Source organism: Oratosquilla oratoria, chromosome 12 (genome assembly GCF_046742065.1).
Source record: "Oratosquilla oratoria isolate Oo_2021 chromosome 12, ASM4674206v1, whole genome shotgun sequence".
Lineage (NCBI taxonomy): Eukaryota > Metazoa > Arthropoda > Malacostraca > Stomatopoda > Squillidae > Oratosquilla > Oratosquilla oratoria.
In genome coordinates this window covers 47589132-47609461 of record NC_134788.1, presented here as the reverse complement: position 1 = coordinate 47609461, position 20330 = coordinate 47589132, and the positions used below count along the sequence as shown (strand labels likewise).

General features: G+C 38.2%; 1 protein-coding gene across 1 annotated transcript; it reads right to left on the bottom strand.

Moving 5' to 3' along the window:
* Positions 1–2040: 2040 nt before the first annotated feature.
* Positions 2041–16603, bottom strand: LOC143031674 (uncharacterized). Its single transcript, XM_076195795.1, has 2 exons — positions 16502–16603; positions 2041–3438 (listed from the first exon to the last, which is right to left on the bottom strand). Exon 2 carries the CDS (start codon positions 3282–3284, stop codon positions 2055–2057), a length of 1230 nt encoding a protein of 409 aa, XP_076051910.1. The 5' UTR covers positions 3285–3438; positions 16502–16603; the 3' UTR covers positions 2041–2054.
* Positions 16604–20330: the final 3727 nt, after the last annotated feature.

Sequence of the window (20330 nt, the reverse complement as noted above, 5' to 3'; positions counted from 1 at the left end):
GTCCATATTCAAAATATACAATGCACAATTTCAGGAGGGAGGAGGGGTAGAGATACCATCCCAGAAAACAAGGGCAGGGCATCCTAAGAAGGCTTCTTCAAGGGCTTTAAATATCACAGACCATACTTTAAAGTCAAATCCATGAACAACAGCAAAATATCTTACAGGGAGGTATTCCAAGGATGCCCTGTCATAGTTTTCTGGTATAATATCTCCAGCCCTCCCTCCCTCCTGAAATTGTGTGCCATGTATTTCTTGACTGTGGACTTGGCCACTTTCAGAATTTTACTGATTTCTTTAGTTCCATGACATGGGCAATTACTTCTTTAGTTAATTCCTTTGTAGATACCATAGTGATACAGCCCTACGGATGTGAAGAAAACATGTGTGAAAAAAGGCAAGGTCTCAAACATAGGGGTTAACTAAACATCCTCTTCCAACAGCACCTTGGGAGCAACTGGTTGGGTTTTCCCTTACAGTCTGCTCTGCTAGCCCATTGCAGCAGGGGGTTACCAGATATTTTCTGTTTACATAATTTTACCTCAGAAAATGCCATCCTACTTTTGCCATAACTAGGCAGATGTAAGAGGTAGGGGCAGCATACTTTTGCCAAGTACTGTATGTGTCACACAACAATGAAGAATGTTCACACAAGAAGGTGGAGAGCATAGCTGCACCATGGTCATTACTAATTACAAAGATTCAAGTACAAAATATATCTGTGGTCACAAGGAGGAAATGTCTATCTTTTTTTTTCATTCTGCTTCTTTCCTTCTTAACAGATGCCTTTTAGATCAAAACCTGTCAGTTCATGATGTCTTGTTCCTTCCATGGGCTAGCATGCAACTGAAGAGCATGGAATTTTCACATTGCTGGCTTGCTAGGTTTGGAGCAACAATTCTTTTGTCCAGGCTTTGAACCAGCGCAGTCCTATGACAGACCTTGACTGACTGTCCTTTAGGAATGCCACAGGTTTTACAAGTTTGGTCATGACAAGAAAAATTGTGGAGCTCACTCTCATTGCAGCCACTGCTCTGCATTAAGACTTTCATATTCCAACTGACTGCCAATCAAACCATTTCCAATATCACTGCTGGGATGCACATCCTCTGAACAATCATTCTTCATTTCGCCAACTCCCACTTTATCAGCCTTGGGAGGAGAGGAAGAGGTTTCCTTTGGATAGAAAAGTGGGGGCAGCACTACGACATTTGTCTCCATGCTGAAAGACCAATCATGAGAATAGATTCCTCCAAAAGGGAAATTACCTGTAAACACCCATTTACTCTTCGTCCTTTTGATGTTCTGAACATAGTACCAATAAACAACATATTCTCCCTATTGCCTTCCATTTATCTAGACTTGTCAAGTCACGTCATTCCGTAGACACCCAGTCATCCATATCTAGCACAATGAGTGTTGTTCAAATCTATGTCTATTCAGTGGAACAAAATGATGTGTAAAAAAAAAGAAGAAAAAAATGTTACCAAAGACTCAACATGAGGGGTTCAACAAAAATAATATATCCATCAACATGAACTAAAACTTCTATCAGAACTTTCTAAATGCAATGTGATTTTTTAAATAAAAATATATCTAATTAAAATAAAACACTGGTACATAAATTACTAAGACTGTTATATACAGCATTTTCTAGTTCACTCAATGCAATCATTCCAATAGTTTGACTTAACCACAGAAGCTTTTACACAGATTACAATAATTTAAAATGTTATAAATTTAGCACATTTACTTGTTCACAATCTCAAATGTTCACACATGTCACATTGTCTTTACAAATCAATCTTTTGTTATGGAAGAAGCTTCCTCAGCTGAAAATAATCACCAAACCAGAAAAGACAGATAAAAGATTAAAATGCTTTAACCAGGTGGACAAAAAATACTAAAAGCCCAAGCCACCAACAAAGAAGAAACAAAAAAGTTACTGCCATGCTATTCATGGCTTAGCAGGAAAAAAAATATTCATGACAAAGGTCCAACTAAAAATGCCTCTTCTGTATGAATTATAATATAGCTGTTGTGATTACCCTTTCTTAAGAAAGCTGTATTTCTGAGGTCCCACTGGAAAGGTTTTCTGTATGGGTTGTCATATGTTCATTGAGGTCACCCTCGCTTGAAAATGTTGCATCGCACTGGTTACACTGGAAAGAATTCTCTCCTGTGTGGTTCATCATATGCCTATTGAGGTCACCATTTCTTAAGAAAGCTGCTTCACACAGGTCACATTTGAAAGGCTTTTCTCCTGTGTGGAGCATCTTATGCCTATTGAGGTCACCCTTTCTTGAGAAAGCTGCAATGCAAAGGTCACACTGGAAAGGCTTCTCTCCTGTGTGGGTCTTCACATGGTCTTTGAGGGCACTCTTTTGTATGAAAGCTACACCACACTGGTCACACTGGAAAGGCTTTTCTCCTGTGTGGATCATCATGTGCCTCTTGAGATGACTCTTTGCAGAGAAAGCTGCATCACACTGGCTACAATGGAAAGGTTTCTCTCCTGTGTGGGTATTCAAATGCCTAGTGAGGTCACCCTTTCTTGAGAAAGCTGCACTACACAGGTCACACTGAAAAGGCTTCTCTCCTGTGTGGATTACTGCATGGCATTTAAGGTTACCCTTTAAGGAGAAAGCTGCACCACACAGATCGCACTGGAATGGCTTCTCTCCTGTGTGGGTCCTCACATGATCTTTCAGAGCACACTTTTTTGTGAAAGTTGTATTGCACAGGCCACACTGAAAAGGCTTCCCTCCTATATGGGTTATTACATGCCGGTTGAGATGACACTTTCTTGAAAAAGCTGCATTGCACAGTTCACATTGGAAAGGCTTCTCTCCTGTGTGTGTTTTCATGTGATCATTGAGAGCACTCTTTTCTATGAAAGATGAACTACACAGATTACATTGGAAAGGTTTTTCCCTTGTGTGGATCATAACATGTCTATTGAAATGCCACTTTTTTGAGAAAGCTGCATCACACAGACCACACTGGAAAGGCTTCTCCCCAGTGTGGGTCATTACATGATATGTAAGACCACTCTTTCTTGAGAAAGATGCATCACATAGGTCACATTGGAAAGGTTTCTCTACTGTGTGGGTCTTTAAATGAATTTTCAGTTCACTTTCCTGCATGAAAGCTGCATCACAAAAATCACATTGCAAAAGTTTTTCTTGTGTGTATGCCATCACATGGTATTTGAGATCATCCTTACTTGAGGATGCAGAATTGCAAAGATCATACTGAAAAGGCTGTTCTTTTGTGTGCATCATTATTAGAAATCTGAAATTACTCTTGTGAGATACCAAAATATAACATTCTCCACTTTTGTCTGGGTCACTTTGTGAAGAATATATGGAATTTCTGGTGATTCTTTCCAGTGAGCTATTGATAGCTATCCTATATCTGCCAAAGAAGCATATACATCTGTAGGACAAGAGAAAAGTACAAATTTTATCAATCCACTAGTGAAGGAACTATGAACTGCGCTCCCACAAATACCTCAGTGTCATTATTTGGAGGTATTTATATTCATTATTTTCAATCCTAATTTCAGTTCAGTGTATTATTCAGAATTTCAAGGTCATTCATAAAAGCACACCCTATAAGATTTCTTTTCTCAAGGTAACAAGCAGCCAATACTTTAGGAACTGTGTGGAGCTCCCCTAAGGACCAAATCCACACATCATTAGTCTATGTTAGTTTAAAAACCTTTACTCATAAAGGAATGATGATACTTTTGTACTACATCTGTCACCCCTTTATGAAGTTTCCTTAACCCTGTCCTTTACTACTTCTATGCCTCTACATGTTCTGGACCCACCTGTGGTGGGAAAAAATAACTGTGCCACAATATTTCTTTAATATGTTGTAAAAAGTGACTAAATGGAGCAGGCTAGTGGAACTAGGAGTCCTGCACTCTGTATGTTCCTCCTCCAAAAAGTCAAGTCATTAGAGAAATCTGAGAGGAAGGCTCCAACCAGAACCCAAGTAATTGCATCATTCAATATGCATCGTTGTGGTATGAATGAAAATAAAAGGGAACAGATTGGTAATTCCTTTGTGAGAGAGAAAATGGATGCATTAACATTACGTGAAACTAAGTTGAAGGTGAAAGGTGAGTTTGAGTTGGGGAGTGTAGTTGGGGGTGTCTGGATTGATGAGTACAGGAGGGAAGGAGTGGCTCTGCTGGTAAGTGTTGAGATAGGAAGGTGTGTGGTGGTGTAGAGGGAAGTGTCTTTGAGGATAATTTGGGTAATGGTAAAACTGGAACAGATCTGGTATTTTGTGAGTGCACACAGCCCTGGCAGTGAGAAAAGTGATGAGGGAAAGGAGATTTTCTGGATCAACTTAAATAAGTGTATAGAGTTTTGGAAAGAATGTGAATGTCATGGTGGTGGGGATTCTCATTGCTAGAGTAGATGAACCAATAGAACAGCAAGGAGGTTTCAGGTGTCTGGTAAGAATTATATTGGAGACTTGACAGAGATGTGTTTAGAAAGGGAGTTGATGATAACACAGTATTACAGAAGATGGACAGTCATGAGTATATATGGGAAATTAAGGTGGATTGGAGTATGGTTATGAAGGCCTTAATGACCTATGTAGTGGTATCCAATGGGAGTATTGGAAGAGTTCTAAATATTCATGTTTTCGGGAGAGGGGATAAGGGATTGTCATATCATTTATTAGCTGAAGGGAACTGAGAGGAAAGATGGATAAGGAGGAAAAGGGTTAGAGGTAAAGAAAAGCTAAAAGTAAACAAATTTAGCAAAAAGGATAAAGAAAAAGAATACCAGGAGTTAGAATTCTACCTAGAATCTTCAGTAGTTAGTTAATCTCCAAGTTAAAAGTTAAAGTACTTTTGAAGTTCCCATGGCTCAGTGCGGCATTGGTTTGGCATCTAGCGAAATCCCAGTTCAATTACCAGAAATTATATACACTGTAGATACTGTATATATATATATACACACACACACACACACACACGAGTTAAAAACGACAGCATTATTGTAGTTAATCAGTTTTTTCTTTGTATTCTCGATTTTCCTGATTAGAGATTTGCCATTAACCGGGTGAATTGAAATTAAGTCTCTATATTCTTCCATTTTTTATTTGAGTTCAATGTTTCGTCTTGAAGAAGACATTTTCAAGAGTAAACTGAAATAACAAAAATAACATAGTTACAGTAATGGTGAAAAAATTATATAAATAGAGTAAAGATGACAATTGTGTGCAAATAAATATGGAGACAAGAAGACTTACATTTAAAGGGAAGAGAGAAAGAAAGTGACAAGTCGGAGTTGACCGATGTATATATAGGCATAAGATCAGGTCAGACAAAAGGGATCTCAGAGGTCACGGGGTAAGGGGGTTGGGGGTGGGGGAGGGTTAGGCGGGTGTGGTCACCGAGGGTGAGAGAGGAGGTGGAGGTGAAGGGAGAGAGGGGGTAGAGGGAGGGGGGAGTGGGGGATTTTTGTTTCTATATAATGGGATAGTAGAGATTAAATTGCTCTGGATGTTAATGACTGGAGCTTTGTCTCTAATGTGAAAGGCTTCGAGTAATTGTAGTCTCCTAGGGTCATCACTCAATCCAATAATTTTGGTGTTATTGATCAATTCATCCCTTCTGAGTACAGCGTTGTGGAATTTCTTATGATGCTCTTTGATTGCTACCTCTTGTGGATGTAAAGATAGGCAACGGCTGAGTTTACATCTAATAAAACCAATGTAGGTGTGAGAGGCTTACAATCCCCTGTATAACAACAATATTGATACACTACATTAGCTCTAGATGTGAAGTCTGATCACCTAGACAAATTGTTTGTCATGATCAGAGAGGAAGTTTTGTGATTTTTGTAGTAGATGAGAACTCTGATTTTGTTGTTCTCATTTGTAGGCAGGCTATTCTTATAAATTATATCCTTAATGACTTTTTCATCTTTTCTGTAATTACTAGTAAAGGTGTTTCTGTAGTAAACGTTGAATTAAAAAAAAAAAAAAAAATGGAAGAATATAGAGACTTGGTTTCAATTCCCCCGGTTAATGGCAAATCTCCAATCAGGAAAATCGAGATTACAAAGAAAAAACTGAATAACTAGAACAATGCTGTTGTTTTTAACTCCACATGTATTACTGAGAACCTGCTCCCCCCCTTTACATATACATATACATATATATATATAATATATACATATACATATATATATAATATATACATATACATATATATATATAATGTATATATATGTGTGTGTATATATATATATATATATACACATATATGTGTAAATATATATACACACATCTATGTATAAATATGTATATATACACACATGTATATGTATAATACATATATATATATATATATATATATATATATGTACATAAATATATATATACATGTATATATATGTGTGTGTATATATATGTTATATATACACATATGTGTAAATGTATATACACACATCTATGTATAAACATGTATATATACACACATGTATTTGTATAATATATATATATATATATATATATATATGTATATGTATAATATATATATATATATATATATATATGTATATATATATATATGTAGACATGGGCTTTTGGAAAGAGGGTGAGCATTCAAAACTGTTATATGATACAAGGCATTCATTAAACAAGATACTGAAGGATAGAGGTAGCCTGGTACTTATGGGACATTTTAACTACAAAAAATATGTTGAGAAGAGATGACAATGAAAGGCAGAGGATCTATGGGGAAATGTATTACTTGACATGACCATAGAACATACAATGACACAATGGGTAAATGAAAATACCAGATACAGAAGTACTGAAGAACCATCAAGGCTAGATTTAATATTTACAAAAGAACCTGAAATTGTGGACAAAATTGAATACAAGACACCATTTGGAAAGAGTGACTACATACAAATAGAGGCTGAACTAAAGGAAGAAGTATATATGGAGAGAAATGAGGCATACAGAAAAGGAAGATTTATGTAAAACAAAATAGACTTAAATTCTTTCAAAATACAAATTGAGAAAAATTCTACATTAAAGAGACAAAAATTGAAGAGAAATGGACAATCTTGATGGAAATCTATAATGGAGTAAATATGTACCAAGACAGAAACAAGAGGTGTACATTAAATGCTGGTTCAACAGAAGATGCAGTGAGGCAAAAGATAAAAGAGATAAAGCTTGGAAAAGATGGAAAAAAGATAAAACCAAGAAAATGGGAAAATATATCAACCACTGAAATGAATATGTAAAAGTGCGCAGAGAAGAAAAAAGAAAACTACAAAAGACATCATAGAAAAATGTAAAGATCAACCAAAACTATTCTATAGATATGTGAATGTTAAACTTAAAAATAAACAGGAAATGGTAAATCTATGCCACAGAAATACAGAATACACAGAAGATCTAGAGAAAAAGTACAGCACTGGTGTAACCATTACTAACCATCACCTACCACGCACGTGATCCACATGCTTGCAACATAGCGAAACTCCCCTCTTGCTTACCTTGCATTTCCCAGAACATACATCTAATGCAGCACATTTCAAGACAAACAAGATATAGATACCCAATGTCACCAGACTAACCTATTGAAAATCCTTTATTATAACTGCCCTATTACATTACCCATAAGCTAACATATATATAATATACCTAACAACACCCACCAACTATACAACTAACCCTCATATATAAAACTGACCCCAATGTATAGAAAAAATCTCAAAAGAGATAGTTATAGAAAAGACCTAAAAAAAAAAAAAAAAAAAAACACAAAGTGGTAGACATCTGGACCAAACTGGTCAAAACAATGTGTGCAAAAACTGTACATGAATTTAAGAACAAACTAGACACTGCGAGATACAAAGGTGGGACACCACGAGCATAGCTCCCTTCCCATAAGATACAACTAGGTAAATACACACACACACACAATGTGGGCACCTAGCACAAAGAATAATACAAAGAAATTAGAAAGAATCCAAAGAGCGGTGACTAATATGGCACCTACACTATCAAATTTGACATACAAAGATTGGAGAAATTACAACTGACAACGTTAGAGCAGAGAAGGGAGAGAGGCAATTTGTTGACCATTTTCAGAATTATGAAAGGAATGGAAGTTCTTGATAGAGATGATCTATTAAAATGGGACAAAAGAGAAACAAGAGGACACACAAAGAAACTAAAGAAAGACAGCTACAGATGAGATTTGAAAAAGAAGTTTCCCACACAGAGTGATTGATGTCTGGAACAAATTAAGAACATAAGAACATAAGAATAAAGGAGACTGCAAGAGACCATAAGGCCTACACTAGGCAGCTCCGTATTCATCATCACCTGTCATCCCCATCCATAAAGTTGTCTAATTGTTTTATAAAACAACTGATAGTTTCAGCACTTACTACATGGTTACTAAGTTTATTCCATTTGTCGACCACCCTATTAGTAAACCAATTCTTGCCTATTTCCTTCTTAAATCTAAATTTGTCCAGTTTATACCCATTACTGCAAGTCCTGCCCTGTTGTTTTATTATGATTACCTTGTTTGCATCACCCTTGTTATAGCCTTTGATCCACTTGAACACTTCTATTAGATCCCCCCGCACTCTGCGTCTTTCCAGAGAATGTAAGTTTAGGTGCCTAAGCCTATCTTCGTAAGGAAAATTTCCGAGTCCATGTATCATTTTGGTCATTCTTCTCTGTACTGATTCTAGTGAATTTATGTCCATTTTGTAGGACGGAGACCAAAACTGTACTGCATAGTCAAGGATGGGTCTAACTATCGCTAGATAGAGTTTAATAATTACCTCTGCATTTCTATTCATTACCGTCCTAGCAATGAAACCTAATGCTCTGTTAGCTTTATTTCTGGTGCTAATGCACTGCTTCCTGGTTTTAAGGTCCGGACTCACCAGAACTACCAAGTCCCTCTCACACTCAGATTTTTCTAAAAACGTGCTAAGATGTATCTATTTTCGGGGTTGTGTAGCCCTACATTTAACACACTACACTTAAAGATATTGAAGTTCATTTGCCATTTCACTGACCATGTCAACAAATTATTAAGATCATCCTGCAGAATCTCTGCATCGTCTCCTGACCTAATTAGGCGTCCTATTTTAATGTCGTCCTCAAACTTACTAATATCACTATTTATCCCATCGTCTATGTCGTTTATGTACATAATGAACAACAAGGGACCCAAAACAGAGCCCTGGGGGACCCCACTAGTATCATTGCCCCACCTGGATTTTATTCCATTTATGGTGACCCACTGTTTTCTGTTACTAATCCAAGCTCTAATCCATTCTAACACTTTTCCTCCTATGCCATGGGCTTTGATTTTATTTAGTAGTCTCTGGTGTGGCACCTTGTGGAACGCTTTGCTAAAGTTAAGGTAAATAACATCGTAATTTTCATTATTATCTGATGCCTTATATACTTTAGTGTAAAAGGATAGAGGATTAGTCACACATGACTTACCCTTGGAGAAACCATGCTGTGAATCACAAATTAAATTATGCCCTTCGATGTGTTCTCCGAGTCTATTTACTATTATTGATTCAAGCATTTTTTCTATAACCGATGTCAAACTGATTGGCCTGTAGTTGCATATAGACGATCTATCTCCCTTCTTAAAAACAGGAACAATGTTTGCCTGCCTCCAAGTAGTAGGCACAAAACCAGTGTCTACCAATTTATTGAATATTTCAGTTAACTGGTCGCAGATTTCAAATTTACACTCCTTAAGCATTCTTGGAGAAATTTCGTCTGGACCCGGAGATTTTGTAGCTTTAAGTCTTTCAATCTGCTAGACTACTTCTTTACTAATGCTGATATTAGATAGACTACTTTCTTCATCCCCTCTGTAAATCGGATCGCAGTCAGGTACTATATCTAACCTCTCATTAGTAAACACCGATAGAAAATAATTGTTAAACTCCTCACTCATTTTTTCCTCCTATTCTATCATGACATTTTCATCGTTTTTAATTGGTCCTATTCTTTCTTTACTTTTTTTTCTATAGAGGTGAAAGAAACCCTTTGGGTTGGATTTTGCTTGACTGGCAACCTTGATTTCATAATTACGTTTTGCTGTACGTGTATTCCTTTTAACCAGCTTTGCCATTTTGTTACATCTTGATCTAAGGTGTGATTCCCCGTCTTTTTATTTTTATGTAAAGTCCTTTTTTCATTCCGATATCATGTTTCAATCTGTCTGTCATCCATTTGGGAGTATTACTATTTTTCCGTATTGACTTTAGGGGGATAATGTGTTTTGATCAGTTAGATTGCTGTACAATTCTTCTAAATCGCTGACCTGACTGTTGAGCCCTCGCCCCCAAATGACCTGACCTAAGGTATGCATATTACCCTCCGTGACCCAGACCTGACTCCCAGCCCCGCAACGAGAACCGACAATGTTTGAAATGTCCGCATGACATTTCATATTCAATTTCAAATAGGTTTTTATATTGTCAAAGTTTGCTTTCCTGAAGTCTGATACTGTACTTGAATGTTATTCATACTTTTTAATTCTTCCCAAATAACATTAAATCTTATTTCTTGATGATCGCTAGAGCCTAGACTATCTCCCACTATTACGCTGCTAATTTGGTGCTCATTATTTGTTAAAATCAAGTCCAGGGTATTTTGTCACCTCGTAGGATCAGTAATCACTTGTTTTAGAAAATTATCCTGCACCACATCTAGGAATTTCTTCGCTTCATGATCTCCTATTAAAGTTTCCCAGTCAATGTTTCTATAATTAAAATCTCTCATGATCACAACGTTTTTATACTGGGACGCTCTGTGAATTCCATGAATCAGGGGATCAGTCTGCTCAATGCTGAGGTTAGGTCTATACAAGACGCCAATAATAACTTTCTTATTCTTGCCTATAATCTCTAACCAAATAGATTCTGTATAGTCCTCTTCCTTAATCGAATTGTTGATAATACAGTTTAATGTATTTTTAACAAAAAGTGCTACACCTCTCCCATTCCTGCCAACCATATCCTTATGAAAAAACTTATATCCTTCTATTTCGATTTCCGGAAGGAAATGTTTATCAGCCATGTTGATCCAGGATTCAGTAATAGGTATAATATAGAAATTTTCTATGCATGCTTTACCTCGCAGCAAATCAATTTTGTTAATTATGCTCCTGCTATTTGTATAGTAAACTTCAAGTATATCTTCCTTCCACCTGCTTAGGTGATTCTCTTCACAGTCCCTCTCTAAGTTGCTTCTATTGCCTAAACTATATTCCGGTACATTACTTCTCCCCCTACTCCCATGTAATCTACCCGAAAAACCCCTGTAGGATGCCTACTTCTCGCTCAAGGGATTCAGCAAGGAGCCGAAATCCTCTGGGAGACAAGTGCACCCCATCCCTTGTGTATAGGTGATTCTTACCATAAAAGCGGTCCCAGTTGTCGACAAATGCCCATCCATTGGCCTTACAATGTTTTGCCAGCCTGCAATTCATTACAATAGCCCTGGAATGCCACATGCCTCCAACTCTTTGCCTCGGAAGGATTCCACATACAACAGGAACACCTCCCCCATTTCTAATCTTGTCTAGCACATCCCGGTACCGTGCAAACAATTCCTCACTCCCTAACTTACCTATATCATTTCCCCCGGCACTTAAGCAAACTACTGGGTCCTTACCTTCCCCTACTAGACACTCTTCAATCCTATCTCTAACATCTCCTATGCCCGCACCGGGGAAACACACCTGCGTCCTATGTTTCCTATCTTTATCGCAGAAAGCCCTGTCTAAGTACCTCACTTAGAAACAGTTAATGCCAGAACTATACACGAATTCAAAAGCAAACTGGATGTGGAGAGATACAAAAACAGGTCAAAATGAGCATAGCTCTAGTCCCATAAAATACAACTAGGTAAATACACACACACACACACACAAATGGCAAACATTCATCAAACTAAGAAACAATTATGTAAAAATACGCAGAGATGAAAAGAGAAACTATGAAAAAGAAATAATAGAAAAATGTAAAGAACAACCTAAACTGTTTTACAGATATGTGAATGGTAAACTAAAAAACAATAGAAAATCTGTGCCAAGGAAGTCATGAATATACAGAAGAACAAGAAATGGCAGAAATTATGGGCAATCATTTCAAATCAGTATTCACAGTTGAGAACTCACCTAATTGTGAGGGAATAGACAATGAAGGAAATAACTGTAACACAGAAGGGAATCGGAGACCAAATAAAAAAACCTTGATGTCAGAAAATCGCATGGTCCAGATAGAATTGCAAATTGGATACTGAAAGAAAGCATAGAGGAGTTAACAGATAAAATATACAATATAATCAAATGCTCGCTCAAAGAAGGAAAGGTACCACAAGACTGGAAAAATGCAAATCTTGTACCAATACAGTATATAGAGGAGGAAACAAGGAAAATCCAACTAACTACAGACTGGTCTCCCTAACAAGCACAGTAGCAAAAATACGTGAAAAAGTAATCAAAAGTAGATGGGTTAAACATCTGGAAGAAAAAACTATACTGAATCCAAATCAATTTGGATTCAGACAAGGAAGATCATGTACAACAAACGTGATCTGTTTCTATTCGAGACTAATAGATGTAATGGAAGAGAGGGATGGATGGGCAGACTGTGCCTATCTAGACCTACAAAAAGCATTTGATAAGGTACCACACAAGAAATTAATAAGAAAAATAGAGTCAATAGGTGGCATCAGAGGTAAATTATTAGAATGGATGGAGGACTTCCTTACTGGGAGAAAAATGAGAGTAGTAATTAGTGATAAATACTCAAAGTGGGAAGAAATGATAAGTGGCGTCACACAGGGGTCAGTGCTGGCTCCAATCATGTTTACATATACCAAAGGCTTTTTCCCCCAACACAGGGGGTAGCCAAAAATAAAAAGGCATAGAAACCACTCCCACCCATTCCATTTCCTATATATTCCACTCCCCTCCACCCTCATCCCTCCCTCTTTTCTGGGCACCTCCTGGATGATGGGTCATCCCTGCATCCTGTCCACTGCCCTGGGTCAGAAGCAGTGTCGCAAGACACAGTACATCCACAGCAAGGCCACTTCATAAATTTGGCGACCCCTCCCCCCTCTCTGTCCCCTCATGCAGAAAAGGAGAAGACAGGGAGAAATCCCTTCGGGCTGCATCAAATCTTTCTCTTATATACTTCCTCACCCCCATCCCTCACCCACTCCCCCTCATGCATCACAGCATCATCTATACACAACCCCTCTCCATTCACCCCTATCTTCTGTCCTCTCCCATCCTTCCTCCACAGACATTCCTCTCTTTTGTAATGCCCCTTTCACCCCATCCATCCATCTCTTCTTAGGATGTCCCCTCATATTCACGCCTTCCATACTTCTTTCACTAATCTTTCTTCACTCATTCTTTCCATGTGTCCAAACCATCCTAATATTTTTTCATCAACCCTATCTCCCAGCTCCCTTTCCACCCCTGTTCTCCTCCTCACCTCATTTCTCACTATATCTAGCCTAGTAATCCCTATCATACTTCTCAGACTTTTATCTCAACCACATTCAAACTCCTCTATTCCTCTCTCATGTTCCATGTTTCTGCTCCGTACAGTACTGTTGGCACAATTACTCCTTCATATAACCTCCTCTTAGCATCCATTTCCAGATGTCTATTTCTCATTACACTTTTTAATCCACAAAGGCATTCACTCGCTTCTCTCAATCTACATTCTACCTCCACCCCCACTCCTCCCTTTCCTGCCACATTTGCACCCAAGTATCTAAAACTATCCACTTCCTCCAGTCTTTCACCCTTAATGCTCACCTCCAGCCTGCTGTCACTCTCTCCCCTTGTACATCTCATCACCTTACTTTTGCCCACATCTATCTTCAGCTTCCTTCTTTCACACACCTTCTCAAACTCTGTCACTAACTTCCTCAATCCCTCCACTGATCCTGCTACTAGCGCAGTGTCATCAGCAAACAACTGGCTCACCTCCCACTTTTCTCCATTTTCTTTAATCAATATACATATATATATGCACACACACACACATATATATATATATATATATATATACAAACACACACGTATATTTATGCAATGTTGGTCTTAATAATCTGCAGACTAAATATTTTTACAAATCATCAAACATCCTTCCTCAAACTTCTCCATTTGTTCTTTATAAGAACACCCAACAAAATTGTCCTTAGGAATCTTATATATTCTCATCCTGGGTATCTCTTCCTGTTTTTCTTAGAATTATATGCTTAACTCACCCTTACAATTTTCAGGAAAATTTATCCAGTTTGTTTTGCCATCAAAATTCATTGAGAAAGTATGCTTCAACTTCTCACTTTTGTACTTTGCATAACACAGACTTTTTTTTTTTTTTTTTTGCATTTTCTTCATTGGTCCTTTTTACTGCCAATACATCTTTTCATTTTAACTTGCCTGCTTATGAGTAGCTTGTCTCTATTTGTCTGTCTTTTTAGTTTATCATATTTCACTTGTTCAAGATATAATATCTTAAAGTATAACTTACATCTTGATGCCATTCATTAATATATCAAAAATTAGGTTTATCAACTTTTGTAAGCTACCTATTCAAGTTGATTAACCCATTCAACTCCGATGACAAGATGTCTTGTCATTTGGTCAAATAAAACAAAAAATCATAAAACACCAAAATGTTTGATCAAACACCAGAAAAATATGACGTCAATCCTCGCTTCGCTCGCAGCAAAGCGAGGACTGGCGTCATATTTTTCTGGTGTTTGATCAAACATTTTGGTGTTTTATGATTTTTTGTTTTATTTGACCAAATGACAAGACATCTTGTCATCGTACTTGAATGGGTTAAAATCAATAACGGCTTTTCTTTCTGCTATGATCATTGCTTTCATTTACAATATTGTCACTGTTCAACATAATTTGATTTGGTATTCCTGAACCAGGCCTCTAACCACAGGGGGGCCCTATGGGGGGCTTACCTCCCCCAAAATTTTAGTAGCCACACAAACTCTCAAGCTCATATATTTGTATTTTACAGTTATTTTTCATTTACAGTGTCATAATAAAACTTCAAGTTAGTTTGCAGCTTGGTGCAAACTAATGGGTTTTGAAAATATTCTTTGTTGCAAACATATCTCCATAATTTATTATCTTGCAATTTGGTGCTACCTGCACTTGCATATAGTATATGCAAGTGCATGACCCATACATGATGTACTATTGGCCCTGACTGATGATCATTATTGTATGATGGTTCAGCAATGGTGTAACAACACTGCTGTGCTACTGTTTCTGTGAGTGCTATACAAGATTAGTCGTTTTTATTTTGTTCAGCCCCCAAATATGTGGGAAGCCCCACCAAAGTCATAAGTTTTGACTACGGGCCTGTCCTGAACACACTTTCATTGGTACTACTTACCACATAAATCACAATACACAAATTTTATGCAAAGCTGGCTTCCCACACCACCAACATCTTGGCAACTCATTAAATTCTTTCATACGAGTTCCCACTTCATCTTTACTCATGCTATTTCTTTGCCTGGTTCAATTTTTTTTTCTTCTTATACTTAAAAAATCCAACTGTATTAGCTAAGAAATCATCAGTCATAGGTTTTGATATATATGTTTTAATTTCTCTATCAATTTTTATTTTCTATATAAGAGAAACATTTTGACAATTATAACGACTCTCAATCACTACTTGTTACATTTCAAATAACTGGATAATTCAAACAATTCAGTTACATGTAACCATGCAATATCACATTTGAAAACACTAAATGCCACAATAATTTTTTGAACATGGAAAATTCCAAACACTACTAAATCACACGTTTGTTAAAAAAGAGGCAAGACCATTATGATTATATAACAGTGTACAAACCAGTTGTTTTTTTTCTGGACAGGTTCTAAATTGGGTTTGTACTTGATTCCTATACCTATATCATGATATCACAAATAATCACTCTAGGAACTAGTATCATTAAGTTAGATAAATTTCATGAAATCACGAATAGTCAATATTTTGTCTTTCCATTAAATCAAAACACACCCACCCAACAAGAAATATTTGGTTAGGTTAGGCAAATTCTTCTTGTGGGGAGTCTGGAACGCGATAAGAAATTTTGTTCTGATCACTAGATGGCCCTATATACTATTGAGTCATTAAATCAATGTGAACTAATCCTGATGACGTAGGGTTGACATGTTCTCCTGAAAGGGAGTTTTATTTTGCATATACAAGGCCCCCTTCACAAGTTAGGAATTTTGAGTTTGTTTTGAACATGCCAACTGTTTGGTCTCGTTATTGACCTATTGTACAGCAGTCACCACTCACCAGCACAGCCACCACCTTCTAAAACGACTATGACCAAACTTATTATTCCGTCCTTGAGAGGAAACAATATAAACATTTACTCAACTCACGAGGTTCTACAAATAATTTTGTTACTTTTGCTGCTTTCTCCCGTTCTTCTTCGTGAGACTTGTGAATCCCAGAAATGTCTCAAGGATTTCAGATTCTTGCAACTTATATATTTTTTTTTTCTAAAAGTCGTTTTGTCTGGACAAAAAATAATCTAAAATGTATTAGAAAAAAAAAATTGAATACATAATTACCGAAGGGAAGACTTGGTAACCGAGTTTTCAACTGGTCAGATCAATCAATGATGCATGATTTTTCTATGCGAGATCGTTGCGTATAATACTTGCATATGTTTTATTGCATCACTAATATAATCTGATTACAAGTGGATTGATGTGACTCAGACATTATCCAACATAATTCTTGAGCGTGGTCAACGATTAGTGGTGACTGAATAGATGCGTTATATTCTTCTATTCTTTATATAGTCCGTGTAGGATAAATCTTAGGTCAAAAGTGCACTTATAATATCATCTTATTGGCAGCTACATTAATTATATTTACCATCTACAGAATGTCATAAGGCTGTCATATATTATTATCAGTCATATTTATTTCCACATATCAAGAAATACTCTACCGTTATTTTATTATTATTTGTTTTACGTTTCCTTATAAAGTGACCTAATAATCGTGTATGAACACACACACACACACACACACACACCACTCGGTGGCGCAGTTACACGACTCGGTGGCGCAGTTGGTAGAACGATGAACTACTAGCATGGTGGTGCGCGTAGTGCTTGGTTCGAATCCTGCCCAGGGCCGAAATTATTTCGGTACAGCTGCGTTCCGGGTCGTTACTCTGACTCTCGTGGGCGGGGAGTTGGGTGTGTGTGTGTGTGTAAGGTCATAGCATTACCCATAGATCGGACCTACGAGCTCTGAGCTCTCTTCCAGGAGGGAAATAGCTGTCGATCACGAGTCCAACACGTGATCCAAAGACCAAGTGAATACACACACACACACACACGCACACTATATATATATATATATATATATATATATATATATATATATATATATATATATATAAAGTGTTTTCCTCATGACAAGAGAGGTAGCTAAATCAGAGGCACTCAACTATTCCCACTTATTTCACCCCCCTCCACCACTCTTTCCGCCCCTCCCATCTCAGCTCCTAATGGATGACGGGTCATCCCTGCATCCGTCAACTACCCTGGTTCAAACGCAATGCAGCAAGACACAGTACATTCACAATAAGGCCGCTTCATTTAATCGATGACCCTCCCTTTCCGTCCTCTCATGCAGAAAAAGAGAAGACAGTGAGAAATCCCCTCGGGCTGCGTCAAAATATAATTCACAAATAAGCATCCCTTACCCCGCATCACCCATCCCTCCTTCCTTTGGATAACAGTATCATCTATACACATTCACGTTCTACTCATCTAAACACACCGAAAATTCTTGGTGTAACATACGATACATCCATGTCTTTCAAACAACACCTCACAAACAGCTACACTACATAGCAGAACACCCACACACACCAAGAAACATTAAAACTACACCCAAAGACCTTTATTACGCACAGATACTCTCTTCTCTTCCTCCACAACCACCAAATACCAGCCTCCGGAAACATATTCATAATCATATCACTCACCGCTCCATTAACACACTGAAAGACAACACACTGCTGCATGCCAGACCCCCTGATATCCACCCTTCTGAATCCTCTCTCCCACGAAAGGACAGAGTCCACTTGGCCAGACTGCGATGCGGTCACCACCCAGCACTTCTAAGCTACCAGAAGAGGCTGGATGACCGTGTTGTGAACAGCTGCCCAGGATGTAACACTTCACCCCATACCATACAACACATAATGGAAGACTGCATTATACACAATCATGCACGCAAACAACACAACATACACTCTATAAAGGATTTGTGGGAAAACCCAGTTTCGGCTGTGGCCTTCCTTGGGGAGACGGGACTGCTCGGACAGACAGTCTAGGGAACGACAACAACAACAACAACTCATCCCTATCTCCTGCCTTCTCCCTTCCTTGCTCAACAGACATTCCCCTCTTGCTCAACGCCCCTTTTACCCCATCCATCCATCTCATCCTCTGTTGTCCCCTCAAATTCACTCCCCCCACCTCAGCCTTCTACACCTCTTTTACTAATCTTTCATCACTCATTCTTTCCGTGTGTCCAAACCATCCCAATAATCTTTCATCTGCCATATCTGCCAGCTCCTTTTTCACGCCCGCTGTCCTTCTCACCTTCTCGCTTCTCACTCTATCGAACCTCGTAACCCCTATCATACTCCTCAGACATTTCATCTCAAACACATTTAAACTTTTCCTCTCTGCTTCTCTTAAATTCCAAGTCTCTTCCCCATACAATGCCGACAGCACAATCACCCTTTCATGCAATTCTATTTTTGCATCCATTCCCAGCTGCTTATTTCTCATAACACATTTTAAACCCCTCAAGGCATTTACATGCTTCTCTCAACCTACATTCTGCCTCCACTCCTCCCTTTCCTGCCACATCCGACCACAAATACCTGAAGATTTCCACTTCCTCCAGCCTTTCTCCTTTTAGCCTTACTTCCAACTCACTGCCATCATCCACCCTTGTACACCTCATCATCTTGATTTTATCCACATTTACCTTCAAATTTTTTCCTATCAGATACCTTTCCAAACTCCGTCACTAACTCCCTTAATCCCTCCTCTGACCCTGCCACAAGCCCAGTGTCGTCAGCAAATAACTCTCACCTCCCACTTTTCTCCATTTTTTAAACAATCTCCAGTACCCTGCGTATTACCCTTGTTTTTACCCCCATTCTCTCCCCTAAGAACATGGACATCCAAAACTCTTCCTACTCTTCTTCTGGGTACCCTTGTATTGTCCTTTAAAGCCCTATATTGCATCCTTCCATCAACCACTCTCTCCCATGTGTACATATGCTTGATTTTTCCTAAACACTGTCTTAGCTATCATCAACTCCCTTTCTAGATACATCTCCACCATAAACTCCCTCTCTCTCTCTCTCTCTCTCTCTCTCTCTCTCTCTCTCTCTCTCTCTCTTTCTCTCTCTCTCTCTCTTTCTCTCTCTCTCTTAAAAAAAATCCTGGTACTCCAAACTTCCCAATCACTCCGTCTATTGGTTCATCTCCTACTCTACCAATGAGATCTCCCAATACCACTACATTAACATTTCTCCCTAAACCCTCCATGCCCCTACCTTCCCACTACACTCTTCTCACTACCAGGCCCATATGTACTTGCAAAGACCCACATCTCCCTTCCCACTTTCCCCTTCATCCACATTAACCTTGAAGAAACCTCCTTCCATATTAACCTTGAAGAAACATCTTTCCACCCCACCACACGATTAACTATCTCTTCACTTATTAATATAGCCACCCCTTCTCTCCCTTGTCCTCTATTCACTCCCGACCCCTCCCAACTACACTCCCAAACTCAAACTCGCCCCTTCCTTTCAACTTAGTGTCACATGATGCCAACACATCTATCTTCTCACAAACATACTGCCTATCTCTTCCCTTTTACTCTCATCTGTACCACACCCACACACATTAAAAGACCCAAACCTTAGGGTTCTGGTTGGAAAACTCCTCCCGGATCCACTTCTGGCTTTGCTTTTTTTTTTTTTTTTTTTTTTTTTTTTTTTTTTTTTTTTTTTAGGAACAAGCCCACTGGCTGCGCCAGTCTCGGCTACGCCGGGGGTCTTGGCCTGCGGCGCCCCCTTTGTTATACCTCTTATCGGTTTAAAATGCACACTTTGTTCTACCTCTTGAATGTGTTTGAAATAAAAGAAGGTTTTATCAT

Bases quoted from the DNA above. Each gene is read 5' to 3' on its own strand.
- LOC143031674 (XM_076195795.1), bottom strand. From the start codon at position 3,284: ATGATGCACACAAAAGAACAGCCTTTTCAGTATGATCTTTGCAATTCT.